This window comes from Miniopterus schreibersii, assembly GCF_964146895.1.
Source record: "Miniopterus schreibersii genome assembly, chromosome: 12".
Lineage (NCBI taxonomy): Eukaryota > Metazoa > Chordata > Mammalia > Chiroptera > Miniopteridae > Miniopterus > Miniopterus schreibersii.
Window position 1 is genome coordinate 16,904,007 of NC_138112.1, and position 16,830 is coordinate 16,920,836.

The following is a 16,830-nucleotide window of genomic DNA, read 5'->3' on the forward strand; positions in this document are numbered from 1 at the left end:
AGGGACCCCTGTCTTCAGCCCTGAGGAGCCGGCAGAAACGCTGCTCTTCTGGCCGCTGGGCTGTTCTGGGAGGTCCAGGGAGCCTCAGGGGCTCGGCGAGACGGGCAGCGGAACGCGGTCAGGGGCCGGCAGCCACGCGGCCAGCGCCGGTGTGAAGCCGGAGACCAAGTCGGGAGGCAGAGCCGCCTCTCACGGGCTGCCCAAGCCGCCGCCGCTCGACGGCCGACCTGTGAGTACTCTGCGTCCACAGGGTCGGAGACCGCTCCCGGACAGCTCCCCCGGTTAGGACACGAGGTCCCCGCGGCCACCTGCCCGCCCTCCCCGCGCACCGAGCCACTGCCGCCGCCCCCTGCCCGCCACCGGGACGGACGGCGAGGGCAGCAGCGGGGCGGCGCCGCCCCCTCCTGGCCCGGGAGGCGGCGATCCCCCACCCCCGACCCCGCCCGGCGCGGCCGGATTCAACACCTATTTTCTCTCCCAGCTGCTCCCATAGCCCCGGCACCCCCTCCTCCTTCCGCGATCCCTCCTCCCCAGATACAGGGGAGGGGAAAAGCGGAGGCAGGTCGTGATGACAGAGCTGAAGGCAAAGGCTGCCCGGGCTCCCCACGTGGCGGGCGGCGCGCCCTCCCCGCCCCAGGTCGGCTCCCCGCGGCCGCTGCGCCCCGACGCCGGCCCCTCGCCCGACAGCCAGACCCCGGGAGCCTCGCCCTCGGCCGCCCTGGGCGCGCTGCTCTTCCCTCGGCCCTGCCAGGGACCGGACCCCGACGGGAAGGCGCTGGGCCCGCAGGCGCTGTCCAACGTGGACGGGGGGTACCCCCGAGTGGAAGCCGCAGCAGGTGCAGGCGGTGGCGGCCCGAGACCCCCAGAAAAGGACAGCGGGCTGCTGGACTGTGTCTTGGACACCCTGCTGGCGCCCGCGGGCCCCGCGCAGAGCCACCCCAGCCCCGCCGCCTACGGGGCCGCCAGCCCCTGGTGCCTGTTTGGCCCCGAGCTTCCGGAAGAGCCCCAGGCCGTCCCCGCCGCGCAGGGGGTGTTGCCCGCGCTCATGAGCCGTCCGGAGAGCAAGGCTGGCGACAGCCCCGGGGCGGCAGCTGCCTATAAAGTGCTGCCCAGGGGCCTGTCACCGTCCCGGCAGCTGCTGCCCGCGGCGTCCGGCAGCCACGCCTGGCCCGCGGCCGCGGGGAAGCCGGCTCCGCAGCCCGGCGCGCTGGAGGCGGAGGAGGGGGGCGGCACCGGCGGCGAGGGCTCGGCGGGCGCGCTCCTGAAGGGCAAGCCCCGGCCCCTGGGCGGCCCGGCGCCGGAGGGAGGGGCCGCGGCCACCGCTGCCGGGGCGGCCGGCGGAGGCGTCGCCCTGGTCCCCAAGGACGATTCCCGCTTTCCGGCGCCCAGGGTCGCCCTGGCGGAGCAAGACACGCCGGCGGGGCCCGGGCGCTCCCCGGTGACCACCATGGTGATGGATTTTATCCACCTGCCCATCCTGCCGCTCAACCCGACCCTGCTGGCCGCCCGCACCCGCCAGCTGCTGGAGGGGGACGGCTCTGACGGCGGGGCCGCGGCGGTCAGCGCCTTCGCCCCGCCGCGGGGCTCGCCCTCGGCCTCGGCCGCCCCGGTCGCCACCGGCGACTTCCCCGACTGCGCGTACCCGCCGGACTCCGAGCCCAAGGACGACGCGTTCCCGCTCTACGGGGACTTCCAGCCGCCCGCCCTGAAGATCAAGGAGGAGGAGGAAGGCGCCGAGGCCTCCGCGCGCTCCCCGCGGCCGTACCTGGTGGCGGGCGCCGGCCCCGCCGTCTTCCCGGACTTCCCGCTGGCGCCGCCGCCGCCGCTTCCTCCGCGCGCTCCGGCGGCGCCCAGACCCGGGGAGGCGGCGGCCGCGCCCGCCGGCGCCTCGGTCTCGGTGTCGTCGCCGTCCCCGTCCGCGTCCCCGTCGGGGTCGGCCCTGGAGTGCATGCTGTACAAGGCGGAGGCCACGCCGCCCCCCGCCGGCCCGTTCGCGCCGCCGCCGTGCAAGGCGCCGGGCGCGGGCCCCTGCGTGCTGCCGCGGGACGCGCTGCCGGCCGCCGCGTGCGCCGCCTCCGCCGCCGGGGCGGCCCCCGCGCTCTACCCGCCGCTCGGCATCAACGGCATCCCGCAGCTCGGCTACCCGGCCGCCGTGCTCAAGGAGGGCCTGTCGCAGGTCTACCAGCCGTATCTCAACTACCTGAGGTGAGGGCCCCGCGGGGCGCGCCGGGCCAGGCTGCCCGAGGGGCCGCGCGAGGGCGGGTGGCCGGGGCGGGGCACCACCGTAATTGGGCTGCTTTTCTCTTCCTTCCCCGCCTCACTTTTTTTTGGGGGGGGACACAAAGTTGTGCTCAGAATAGGCAGGATTGTGGAGCGAGCCTCCGAAAACATTTTTTTTTTCTTTTCTTCTGCCCCAAATGCGAGATTCCCAGGCAGGACCAGCGCCGACTGTAAAACGCGCGGCGTCACGCGAGCTCCGCCGCAGCCGGCGGGGAGGACGGGGCGCGCAGGTGGGGGCTGCGTAAAACCGCTCTTGCCAGCAGGACTTCTGCTGCAAACGCCTGTCTGGGAGAGGGGGCGCGCAGCACCGTCCCCCTGCAGGGGGTCGCACCTGACTTAGGGCCGCCGGCCAGAAAGATCGATACCCATAGGAATCTCAGGATGAAAGTGAATTTGTGTAATACGTTTAAATTATATTTTTAAATATCAATCCCGCAGTGCACTGTATTCTGACATTGGTTGGGATTCGCTACAACTTTTTACACGTTTTCCAAAAAAATTTAATTTACACGCTGAGTAAATGGGACCTTAAGGAAAGAATCTGAAGTGCTGGGAACAGGCAAAACAGTGTCAATGTGTGGAACGCTACTTTAAAATGGCAAACACCTAAACTTGTTTAAACAACCATGACGGGGTTGAGTTTTAAAACTCAAATCCAAAGCACTGGTAAAGTACGACTGAACTTTCCTGAGCAAAAACTGTGTATTACCCGTTAGTGCTACTGATGAATGGTCAATAACTTTGCAAGTCTGGTGAATCCAACAAGGGGTTTGGTTTGCAAGTTTAATTCGCATGTCTTTCAGGTGTGTGTGTATACGGTTCTGTTTTTTAAAACCCCTTCATTCTGTCAATTCTGCACTTAAGGAAACTTTGCTATTAGATAGTGTTGCACCTAAAAATAAATGGAGTACTTTGTTTTGCATTTCAAGGCCAGATTCAGAAGCCAGCCAGAGCCCACAGTACAGCTTCGAGTCATTACCTCAGAAGATCTGTTTAATCTGTGGCGATGAAGCGTCAGGATGTCATTACGGTGTCCTTACCTGTGGGAGCTGTAAGGTCTTCTTTAAAAGGGCAATGGAAGGTAGGCTCCTTTCCCCTGATCCTCTGTTGTTGGTCTGATTGTAAATGGAGACCATCTAATATTTTATAGATGCCAATTTTCACTGCCTTCGAGGAAATGGAGGTATTTCGTATAACTTAAAACATGATGATGTTTTCTTTCCACAATATGGGCTTATTTATAATAAAGTTGAATGTAGTTGGATATTATAATTGCCTATTATTTGACTAACATTTTCAATATTAGACACAAATCATATTAATCTTGGGAACAATGCTATTGTTCACTCACTATTCAGCTTTAAAGAACAGCTTTGTTCTAATCATAGTCTTATAATTCTATTATATATTATATAGTATATGGTAAATTTAAATTTTTGATCAAAAGAAAATGGTAAAAGTCAAAATTATATATATATAATTGTGTATGTGTGTACATATGCATATATATGATGCAGTTACAAATTTTCTACACAATTTTGTCTTCCCTACGTTCGTATTTATGTAATAATTATATGACGGTAATTCTAAACAATTAAAAAAATTTTTTGTTTAGTATATTTTTGTAAGTGTGTAAGAAGATAGGTGTACACAGTTTAAAGAAAATGAAAAATTTGGACACCACAGTAATCTAATTTCTGGAGAAGTATTTTGCTTTAAATAAGACTTTCCTGTTTTTAATACCATTTAAATTACATATTTATCTAATGATTTTGAACTGCCTTGCACAGTGTATTTCAGATTTGAACTTTCATAGAAAATGTTTTTTAATTTGTCTTTCTGGCTACACTAAATGCTAAACAGCTGATCGCATTTACATTTGAAGATAAAAATACATTTAAAGATTATTTCACATTTGAATTTTAATGATAAGTATTTTATAATGACCTGAAATGAGTTTAGGGTGTCCTCTGGAGTTCTAAGATCACACCTGGACAAGGAACCAAAGATGTGAATGTCTGCTTTTTTTGCTTTCTGTTGAGTTTTTTGCATTTCAAGAGTCCTGTACTTATAGTAGGAAACAAGGGAGTGGGGATGTTTTACCTAAAGAGGGCTTTCAAATGCACATTTACACCAAAATAATACTAACCTAACTGACATTTAACAACAACAAAAAATCCCCTATCCCTGTAGATGCCTAACAGGTGATTCTTTACAACTATTATGCCTTTTTTTATGAAAATGATTCTCAACTATTTATTAATAGATTTGATTCCTCCTACTGAAATTAATCCTTCATAAAATATTTGCTTTGTGTATTGCTAGAATGATTTTTTCCCACAAAAGATGAATGTATTTAATTGATGCTGAACACATGTACATTCAGGTTCAGGGGGTTTTGATTGCATTTTAGATTAATTGAGGCACAGTGACAATGGGACAAGTTAGAGTGGCCTTAACTTTCCCACTGACCTCCTTGAGCTCTCTGTGTGGAAGAGTCGATTCTCCAGAGCGTATTTGGAGTTACTGTTCCCATCTGGCTTTGGTTCTGGTTTCCTGAACATTTCCTTCTGCATTAATATGATTTTTCTTCATTCTTACAGTCTCCTTAGAATAGATCAGTTTTATAAGTGAATGACCAACTTAGAATTCCCTAAAGCCAGTTTATTCTAGCCCAGCTCCCTCTTTTCACAGATAAGAAACCCCACATAAACCTGTGTTTCCAAAGAGCACACAAGTAGTTAGTAGCTGACTGGTAGTCAGCATAGGTTAGATGTTCTTTCACTTTTATGCCTCTTACTCAGTAGCTATGAGATAAAAGTTGCTTAATCCTTGGAAGTTACTTCAAAAAGTACATATAGAACCAAGCGTGCCCTAACTAAATTACAAATGCTTTCATGCCACTGTTATCAGACTAGCATCCAAAACCATAAAAGATTCCTTCCCAGATTGACTCTTAGCATTTGTGGGACCCCGAATTTTGGCATGGTCCTGTTTTAGTCTGGAGTAGTAGAAATGAAGCACCTTTATTTGGCCATATTTATAAAGAGGAACTCAAGATAAATGTTGATACATCATTCATGAAACTAGAATGAGATTACAGAACTATATGAGTAAGTTCATTCATTCAGCAATTATTGTATATCTCTATGTTTAGATCTGTGCCAAAGATATTCTTTTCTCGACTTCACCTCGCTCTGCCTTAGACATAAAATGAGGATAACAATAGCTACTTCTTAAGATTGTTATAAATATTAAATGAGTCAATAAGTGTAAAGTTTTAAAAGAATGCCTAGCATATCATCAGCTTCGACTGGTGGTGGTTTTACCTTCAAGGAGTTTATAATAGAGGGGAGGAGGTAACATATATGCATGTAAAATAGAGACTCTCACTAAATGCCCAGGGAAGCAGTTCTGTGAAGTATATAAGATTTGTGTGGTTTGTGAGTTTGTGTGTTTGGGCAGGGGAAGGAGGTTGTAGGATGGAATGTGTATGTCCTAGAATGATGGGAAAAGGCTTCATGGAAGATACAAATTTAGTTATTAAAGGACAAGTGAGATTATCAGTCTCTGGACATTGAGAAGAGGGAAGAGATTAAGATTAGACTAATTAAGATTCATATTAGGAAATTATGAGAGTTAAAGGTTGGGAAGTTAGGTTGCTAACTCTCTTTGGAGAGAATCAGTGATTTAAACGAGAAGAGAGAGAAGGTTCTAGGAGTTTTCAAGAGCGAGAAAGATGAGGAAGGATTTTTAGAGTTGGAGAGAGATACATTTGAAATCTTAGAGTAAACTGGGGCTGTGGGACAAGCTGGTTCAAGGTAGAACTATGTGTGGACGCCAATATGTCCAGAAGTTGAAAGTCAGTAGTCAGCAATTTGGGTATTAATGGTACCAAGGACAATAATGACAGTAGCAAGTTAGAGTGCTTTCTAATGTGCCAGTGACTAAGTGTTTTATGGGCCTTAACGCATGTAATCCTTATAATGTAGATATTATTATTACTCACTACACAAATAAGAACACTAAGGTACAGAGATGTCAGATTGTTTTAATCACAGTTGAAGTGTTAGAGTCAGGATTCAAACCCAAATGGTGTGACTCCAGGATCTGTGCTCTTAACCACTCTACTTTCTTCCCCGTAATAATAGCAAGTGTAGTTTAAGTTTCAAAGAAAAAATAATAAAGTGTTGGAAGGAAAAAAATGTGATCCGAGTGATACAACATCTAGGAAGCGGTGATTATTAGAAGTGAGTGATATAAATGGATGGACTATATTAACTTCACATTTAAGGCAGCGATGAGAAGACATAGGGGCCAAGAGTCAGTTTCCCCACCTATCTCCAAGTTAGGAGTGGGAGATGATAATGCTCATGAAAAAGTCACCCAGGAAAACTGGGTGTCCCCCTTGGTATGAGATAGAAGAGGCAGAGAAAAAAAGAAACCACTCAAAAAGTGGGGATTACCTGTTTTAAGCTAAAAAAAAAAAAAAAAAAAGAATTAAAAAATGAATTAGCCGAAAAGCAATTGGTTGAATACCTCATTACATTCCTTTACTAAGACTTGGAATGAACCAGGAAGTAAGTGGTCAAAAATTGCCTTGGGACCTTTCAAGGAGATAAGTCATAGTAACCTGTCAGTCCTACAAATGCAGGCTAGTGTGACCTGGTATTAAGAAGGAAAGGATCATTTCTCATTGGATTACTTCTCTATGCACTGTGACTGGCGCCATGCTAGAAATATACTAGACATTTAAAAAATGACTGTTTGCTAAAGGAACCAATCGTCATAACTGATGATGCCAAGTACTGATGCTTTCGATGCTTGACACTGTAACAGCGTTTGTAGTGAATATATTTCATGGAGTATGGTTGGACAAATATTATAATACACTTGAAACATATTATTTAGAAGATACTAGGCTAAGTGGGTATTGGTGGATTTTAAATTATATTACCTTATTCTCATTTTTTTCTAGTTTTATTTAGGTATAATTGACAAAAGTATAAGACATTTAAAGTGAAAACATGATGATTTGATATACCATATACATTATAAAAGGACACCCCTGCCATCAAATTAATTAACACATCTATCATCTCACATATTTACCCTTTTTTCTTTTAGGCAAGAACATTAAAGCTCTGTTCTCTTAGAAAATTTTAATTATACAATACAGTATAATCAACTGTAGCCACCACATTATACATTAGATCCTCAGACCTCATTCATTTCATAACTGAAAGTTTTACCAATCTCTCCCTATTTCCCCACCCCCCAGACCCTGGCAGCCACTATTTTACTCTCTGTTTCTATGCATTTGACTTTATTTATTTATTTATTTATTTATTTTTTATTTCACATATATATGATATCATCTGGTATTTGTCTTTTTCTGTCTGGCTTATTTCACTTACTATAATGTCCTCTCCCTTCATCTTTTTTGTTGTTTTCATTTATGTATTAAGAAATATTAGTTGAGCACCTACCATATGCCAGACACTATCATAGCAGCTGGTTGAAATCACAGTAAAACGGGACAAACCTGGTTGGCTGCAGCCTTAGTGAAGTTTATAATATAGTGGAGGAAAGTAGCATTCTATCAGTTAGCATGCACATAACTAATTACAGATGTACTAAGTGATCAGTTTATGCAGTTGCCTGGACAACCAGAGATTGACTCCTCTTCAGAAGCTGGGGATGGTGGGAAAAGCCTTTGAGAATTAGAGAGACACCATTATGTGTAAACCACAAAGGAAACTGTACAGAAATGAAATATTTTTATGAAAAACATATCTCTTTCAAAAGTTTAGTAGAGTTGGTATCAAAGACTAAAGATGAAAACTCATTTGGTAGCATTGTTCACACTGCTATGACTTACAAAAGAGAAGTAATGAGCATTCAAATATTTTGAATATGTTTTTTTTTTTTGTTTATTGATTTCAGAGAGGGAAGGGAGAGGGAGAGAGAGAGAGAAAACTCAGTGATAAGAGAGAGTCATTGATCGACTGCCTCCTGGATGCCCCCTACTGGGGATCGAGCCTGAAACCTGGGTATGTGCCCTGACCGGGAGTCGAACCCGTGACCTTCTGGTTCATAGGTGGACGCTCAACCAATGAGCCAAGCAAGCCAGGTGAGCATTCAAATTTTTTTTTAATTTTATTATTTTAGAGCAACTTTAGGTTCACATCAACATTGAGAGGAAGGTAAGAGATTTCCCATACACCCCTGCCCTGACACATGCATAACCTTCCCAAATTTGTTATCTGTATATCTTCTTTGGTGAGGTATCTGTAATGTTTCTGGCCCAAATTATCAACTTGCTCCACTAGAGTGGTACATTTATCATAATTGATGAACCTACCACACAAATCACCCAGGGTCCACAGTATACATTAGGGTCCACTCTTAGTATTGTGCACATATCCATCATTATGGTATATCATACAGAGTAGTTTCACTGTCCTAAAAATTCTGTGTTCCACCTCAGCATACCTCTGTCACCCATGTAATACCTGGTAACCACTGATCTTTTTACTACCTCCATAATTTTCCTTTTTCCAGAATGTCATATAATTTCACTTAGAAATATGCATTCAAGGTTCTTCTATGTCTTTTCATGGCTTAACAGCTCACTTATTTTTAGCACTGATTAATATTCCATTGTCTGGATGTAGCAGTTATTTATCCATTCACTTGCTGAAGGACTTCTTGGTTGCTTCCAACTTGTGACAGTTATGAATCAAGCTGCTATAAACACACATGTTCAAGTTTTTGTGTGTACATAAGTTTTGAACTCCTTTGGGTTAATACCAAAAAGTGTGCTTGTTGAATCATTTGGTAAGAGCATGTTCAATTTTGTAAGAAACGGCCAAGCTGTTTTCTAAAGTGGCTGTATCATTTCGCATTCCCACCACTAATGAATGAGAATTCCTGTTGCTCCATATCCTTGTCAGCATTTGGTATTGTTTGTTTTCTGGGTTTTGGCCATTTTAATAGGTATGTAGTGGTATTTTGTTGTTTTAATTTGCATTTCCCTAATGACATATGACCTGGAGCATCTTTTCATATGCTTATTTGTTATCTGTATATCTTCTTTGGTGAGGTGTCTGTAAAGTTTCTAGCCCTTTTTTTTTTTAAATATATCTTTATTGATTTCAGAGCGAGGAAGGGAGAGGGAGAGAGAGTTGAAACATCAATGATGGAAGAGTCATCATTGATTGGCTGCAAGCCCGCAACCCAGGCATGTGCCCTGACTGGGAATCGAACCACAGTCTCCTGGATCCTAGGTTTACACTCAACCCCTGAGCCACGCCCAGCTGGACTGGCTCATTTTTTGATTGGCTTGTTAGTTTTCTGTTGTTGAGTTTTAAGAGGTTTTTTTTGTATATTTTAGATAGCATTCCTTTACCAGATATATCTTTTGCAAATATTTTCTCCCATTCCGTCTTTTTATTCTCTTGACAGTGACTTTTGCAGAGCAGAACATTTTACTTTTTTTTTTTTAATTTAGAACATTTTACTTTTAATGAAATTCAGTTTTTCAATTATTTCTTGATGGGCCATAACTTTGATATTGTATCTAAAAAGTCATCATCAAACCCAAGGTGATCTAGATTTACTCCTATGTTATCTTTTAGGAGCTTTATAATTTTGTGTTTTACAAAAAGGTCTGTGATCTTTTTTGAGTAAATTTTTTGAAAGGCATAATGTTTGTGTTTAGATTTTTTTTGGTTTTGCATGTGGATGTCTAGCATCATTTGTTGAAGAGGCTATGCTTGCTTCATTGTATTGCCTTTTTCTTGTCAAAGATTGGTAGACTAAGTGGGTCTGTCGATAGGCTTTCTATTCTGTTCCATTGCTGTGTTTTTTTATTATTTCACCAATAACACACTGTCTTGATTACTGTAGCTTTATAGTAAGGCCCGAAGTCGGGCAATGTCAGTCTTCCAGCTTGATTCTCCATCAGCGTTGCGCTATCTTGAGTCTTTTGCCTCCCTATATAAACTTTACATCAGTTAGTCAGTATCCACAAAATAATTTTCTGGGATTCTGATTGGGATTGCCTTGAATCTGTAAGTCATATTGGGAAGAACTGATACTTTAACAATACTGATTCTTCCTACCTATGAATATGGAATATTTCTCTATTTACTTAGTTCTTTGATTTCATTCACCCGAATTTTGTGGGTTTTCTTTATAGAGATTTTGTACCTATTTTGTTACACTTATACTTATTTTATTTTAGGGAGTGCTAATGTAATTGACATTGTGTTTTAATTTCAAATTCCACTTGTTTGTCGCTGGTATATTGGAAAGTGACTGACTTTTATGTATTAGCCTTGTATCCTGCAGCCTTGCTATAATAGCTTATTACTTCCAAAAGCGTGTTTCTTTTTTGTCAATTCTTTCAGATTTTCTACATAGACAAATGTGTCCTGTGAAAACAAAGACAGTTTTTCTTTCTTTCCAGTGAATATACCTTTTATATCCTTTCCTTGTCCTATTGCGTTAGCAGGACTTCCACTACAACGTTGACAATGAGTGGTGAGAGGGGGCGTCCTTGCCGTATCCCTGATCTAATGTGGAAGCTGCTAGTTTCTTACCATTAGGATAACATTAGCTGTAGATTATCTGTAGATTTTTATTTTTATTTTTTTTATCAACTTAAGGAAGTTCCTTCTATTCCTAGTTTACTGGGAGTTTCTATCATGAGCGAGTGCTGGATTTTGTCAAATGCTTTTTCTGCATCTACTGATAAGATCGAATGTTGTTGTTTTTTTCTTTTTAATTTGTTGATGATGGATTACATTTATTGATTTTCCAAATGTTGAGTCAGCCTTGCATACCTGGGATAAATCCCATGTGGTCATGGTGTGTAATTCTTTTTATAATTTTTTGGATCCCATTTGCTAATATTCTATTAAGGATTTTTGCATTTATCTTTATGAGAGATATTAATCTGCAGTTTTTTGTAATGTCTTTGTCTGGTTTTATATCAGGGTAATGCTGGTCTCAGAATGAGTTATGCCAAAGCCTTGGATGACACACCAAGTATTCAATTAGTCAAATCTAGAAGGATTGCCGTTTATTCCACTAACATATTCTGATGTTGATTAAGGGGCTTATTTATTTAACAAAAAACTATTCTTGACTATGATGCAGGCATTGTTCTAAGTACTTTAGTTTATTATCTCATTTAATCCTTGAAAGAGTCCTATGAGGTGGTGGAGGTACTCTTATTACCTGTATTTCACAGATCAGTATACACAAAGGTTACTACAAATGTAGAGGTTAACATTCAAATACAGATTTTTAATGTCATTCTTAACTGTTGCTACAGCCTCTGGTGTTTTGTACTTTATATGACATTTTTAGGAATTATATTGTTTTTTCTTGAAGCATAGTACTCAATAATAATCATTATTTCTTCTGAAAAGATACTTTCAATGTTATTTACTCTTCTATGGCGAAGTGATTTATTTATGAGACTGAATGTAGACCATGAGGTCAAAACTGTGCTATAACATTTGTAGGAGATATAAAAACTGAAGCGTAAAAATAATGGTTATCATTTATTAAGTGTTTACTAACTTTAGGCACTCTTCTAATCTTTTTACATGTACTTACTCATTTAACCCTCACAATAATCCTCTTCAACAAGTTCTGTTTTCCTCATTTTACAAATGAGGTTCATTCAGTTAGTGAGAACAGAACTCAATTCCTGGGGCCCATGCTCTTGCTCTCAACTGGCTACTTACTGCCTCTACAGCAGGAGGTACAGCTCTTGGTTTCAAGGGGATTGCAGTGCATATGGAAGTGACTGATTACAGGCAATCTATAGTTAAGTGCCTGATTAAGTTGTGTGATGCAAGCTTGAAGTGCTGGGAAGAAAGTACCAACAGCTGTCATTACTGACAGCCTCTAGATAATACAAACCATGCTAAGTTCTTTATGGTCATTATCTCTGTTCTTATTCTGTGAGCAGAGACTCAGAAGTTCAATAATTTGCCAAAAAGTAGTGCTGGACAAGATTATTTATTTTGTCTTGTAATAGTTAAAAGGGTGATTTATTGGACATAGTAGGACTTAGTCACAATCTTCAAAAAATAGAAGAGTTAAGCTTTTAGCTCTGGCAGGTGTGGCTCAGTGGTTGAAGCCTGCACAAGGAAGGGTTTTGGTTCAATTCCTATTCAAGGGCACATACTTGGGTTGCAGGTTTGATCCCTGGACCCCATTGGGGCATGCGGGGTGGCAAACAATCTCTCTCTCTTTCTCTCTGCTATCTCTCTCTTTTCTCCTTCCTTTTCCTCTCTTTCTAAAAATTAATGGGGGGGAAATATTTTTGGGCAAGGATTAACCAAAAAAAAAAAAAAAAAGAGTTAAGTTTTTATTTTTAAATGGGCTATTCAATAAATGGTCTTGGAACTACTGGCCTATTATGCAAATGAAAAATTTCAGGTGGGTCAACAATTTAAGTGGGTTTTGTTCTTTTTGTTTTTAGAAAAAACAAAAATAAATTTCAAACTTGTTCTATAAGTCAAAAAAATCAAAGGACAAATTGGGAAACTATTTGGAACACATGTATAAATCAAAATAATGTTATTACTAATATGCAAAATATTCTTACAAACCACCAAGAAAACAGACAAATAGCCAAAAAGAAAAATGAACAAAAGATATGAAGACATAGTAGGACTTGGTTTGTAGAAGTGTAAAAAATGTTCAACTCACTAATAATTATTATGATTAAAATAATAATGAGCATTCTAGCAGTCAGATTGATAGAAAAATAAATAAACGACCAATTGAGTGTCTGAGGGCAATTTGGTATTATCTATTAAAAATATTCATTACTCTGGCCCAACAGTTCTTCTAGAAACTGGTTCTTAAAAATTCTAGTAATGTATAGAAATACCTCTAGGTGGATGTTTATTACTACATATTTGCAATAATGACAAACCAAAACCCAAGTAGCCCATATATCTGTTAATAGGAGATTAATAAATTTTGAAATATCCTTGCAATGAAATAACCTGTGGCATTTAAAAAGAGTGAACTAGCTGTCTATATTACAGACATAAAAAGTTATCTAAAATATATGATTTTGTGGAAAAGCAAGCAGTGATATAATTTTGGGTAAAAATAATTTTACCCATTTAGTATTACTATGTGCAGAGAACTATTTGAAAAAGAAAACACACCAACTACTTACTATTGGGATAAGATATAATGATATGCTTTCCTCTTTAAGCAAGAATTTCTGAGGAGGCTATAACTCACGACCTGATTTCCCTCCGTACCAGCTCTGAGTAGTCTGAGCTAGCCTCCGCTCCTGAGTGCTGTCCATTATACCACTTTTGTCCCTCAGCTACCCTCAGAAGTTGAGAGAGACCAACAAAGAATGGAACTTATGTCAGAAAAATACAAGTAAAACTTGAGGTCACTTTGCATCATAAACTAAGCAATCCAGCTGGACTAGGTGGAGCCCAAAATTGTTAGAAGCCCACAATTCCTTATTCACAATTACAATATCCAAAAGACTTTACAAACACTTTGTTGTAGATGCTTGTCAGTAATACCTGACCTGAATTCATTTGGCAGCAGAACCTGACCAGAACTCACATTTTATAGGCTGTGTGAATAATCATATATTTTGCTACATAAGTACTAATGTATTTCATTATGCAGTTTTGCTTTATATCATCTTTCTAAAATCTAAACAAATCTGAATTCTAAACATATCTGGTTCAAAAGATTTTAGCTAAGAAATTTCAGGCATGTAATAAGAAATAAATTCATAGACTGTGTTGAACATGGTGCCTGCTGGAATTTCGCAATGTAGCAGCCCAGAAAATTACAATAAATGTTTATTTATCCTTACTATACTTTTACTACCATTCTGGGTTCTGCAGAGGGCTACCAAAGATAAATAAGCCTTACTACCTAACCTCATAGACTTTTAAATTTTATCAGGGAAATAAGACAACCCCATAAGTAAACATAACATTGGTAATATAAACTGAATGTGGTTTGGATTTCCAGGGAAAGAAAGATCATAGTTAATTAGGGAGGCCAAAAAACTGCTTTTGTGAGGAAAGTAACATGTTAGATAGAATACTGAGAATGAATGATTTTAATAGCAAGAATTGTAATAATTTTTATAAACAAAAAGTATGGAATGAGCAGAAGTATAATTTGGCTAAAGCATGGAACATGGTCAGGGATCCAAGAAACCCTTACAATTATATATGAAATTTTTGTGTGTGTTTTCTGGGGCGATCACTCTCATAAGATTTTCAAAGGGTTCAGTGACACCTTCCTTCAATAAAAAGGAACCACTGCTACAAAGGAATAGTGAAAATTATTATTAAACAGAAGGTTGAAAAACGTGGGATGACACAATGTGGTGTTTGGCAATTTGCTGAGAAAAGAGTGAGAAGCCCCTTAAGATTTTTGAGCACCTTGGTGATATATTTAATATGTACTTTAGGAAAATTAATGTATCAGTAGTGTAGAGGAAGGATTGAGGTAGGGAAACTAGGAGGCTGTGAGAACAGTCTGGGGATAGCACAATAAGTAATTAAGCCTGGGTGGTGGCCAAGAGGAATGGGTTCAATGGGTACATGGGACCAAGTTGGGTAATGAAAGCTCCACAAAAGAATTTTTGGGGGGGAAAATGTAGATAGTGGAACTTTGACCAAGAAGTAGGAAGTACATGATTATTTTACCAAGTAAAGGATTGATGTTGAAAGTAGTATTTAGAGAGAATTATGCCCAGAGCACCATGCAAAATGGATTTGAACAGTTAGATGACTTTGAGTCAGAGAGAACCCCTGTGGAACTGATACATGGCTTATGAGATGTAGTTTAATTTCAAGTGATGTATATTATAGCCTACATAATATACTCACCAGGATATTGAGATAATATAATCTTTTGTGCACAATAAAACTTCTGAGAGATGTTCTGATATGTTACTTCACTCATTTGTTTGTTCATTTATATTTTCATACAAAAAAACCATACCATTTTTTGAATTACTTCTTTGTGTGAGGATTTGTGTTAAATATTAAGATTCAGAAGTGAATAACTTGAGTACATAGCTTATGGAGAAAGAAATGTAAACACATTAGTAAAATACAATCTAGTAATATTTATAAGAGATACGAGCTACCCAATGGAAGCATAGGCTAGGGAGTAGCCAACTCTGCTGTTTACTTACCAGAGGGTGGAAGGGAAAATATGAATCTTGCATAAGCATTAGATAAAAAATATTACAATTTTAAAATCCTTATAATTTCGAAGTCTGTGGCAATGTTTGTGTTAACAGTGGAGACCACAATGGTGGTTCTTTTTGTTAAGCAGAGCATTTCAGTGAATGTTTTTCTTTATTCAAAATCAGTCCAGAGCCCACTTTGGGTTGTGGGGGTTGAGGGAGGGGGTGTAAGTGTGAAGAACTGAACCTCTCTGTGTACAATTATAATATAAATAAGAGGGTTGTCAGCTGGTAGTGGAAGCAGAGTAGGAAATCGAGAGAGGATCTAACAAAGTAAGGGGCAAAGGCTCTAGTAGGAACAAGTGCCTGTAGGAGAAATTCCCTGTTGCAGGGACTGATTGATAAATCCCTAGGAATGGTGATGTCTGGCAGCAACTTTGGAATTATTTTACTGTCTTATGTTTTTCGTTACCTCCAGCGACTCCCAAACCTTAAGTGAATTTTCACTTCACATAGTCAGCTTGTGTTACTGTTGCTTTAGGGAAATGAAAAAAGGTGGTGATGTTCAGTCTCTATGGTAAAGGAGGCTGGCAAGAGAGGACAGCAGCAGCACGAGCCAAGAGAGTGTGTTAGGGTTGGAATGGGCCATGTCTTCTAAAATATACTAGAGCACCCGTTTTCTAATGTGCACGCAACCCAAGGGTTATGCATTGAGATGTGTGAAGAAAATGTTAAAACGTATATTTATATTTATTTTTATTCAAAAATAAGAAATGAACCATTGCTGTCAATGGTACCTGCCCTAGACACTCTCTCAATACATCAGGGCATATATTGGTTAAGGAGTGCAAGGCCTCCTAGTGGAAGTGGAGTGCAAGGCCTCCTAGTGGAAGTTCCTGGCCTTCATAGCGCAGAGGCATTATGAGTGCCAAGCCCTTCCTTATGTATGGCCAAGTACTGCAGGTTATCTGGATCCAAAGAGAAACCACAGACAAGATAATATCACTTAAATTAAGCATAGTAAGCAAGAAAAATAGCAAAGTTGAAATACCCCTTACCTCCAATAATAGCTACTCATTAGCCAGATGTAGAGCTCTAAACTAGACAATGTAATCAGAGCTATCAGGAAACTGGAAAAAAAAGTAAAAATTATCAAGAAGTCACTTTGAAATACGGATTTATATACATTATCATAAAAGGTGAGCCTTTAAAATTTCAATTCAGTAAAATGCGAGGTTGTATTACTATGAAACTAATGAAATGATTGGAACAACAAGCTTGGCGCAGCCTGGTGGCTTGAAGCTCAGGGGGTCGGGTCCACTGTGCAATCC

At 41.6% G+C, this 16,830-nt stretch overlaps 1 protein-coding gene across 2 annotated transcripts in view; it reads left to right on the forward strand.

Moving 5' to 3' along the window:
* Window positions 1-568: 568 nt before the first annotated feature.
* PGR (progesterone receptor) overlaps window positions 569-16,830 on the forward strand; it is a gene marked incomplete at its 5' end in the record, with an annotated part of 79,565 nt that continues 63,303 nt past the window's right edge. For both annotated transcript variants that reach the window (XM_081153251.1, XM_081153252.1), the window contains 2 exons: window positions 569-2,205; window positions 3,210-3,361. In XM_081153251.1, coding sequence (XP_081009377.1) covers window positions 569-2,205; window positions 3,210-3,361 — 1,789 coding nt within the window. The remainder of the gene's footprint in view (window positions 2,206-3,209; window positions 3,362-16,830) is intronic.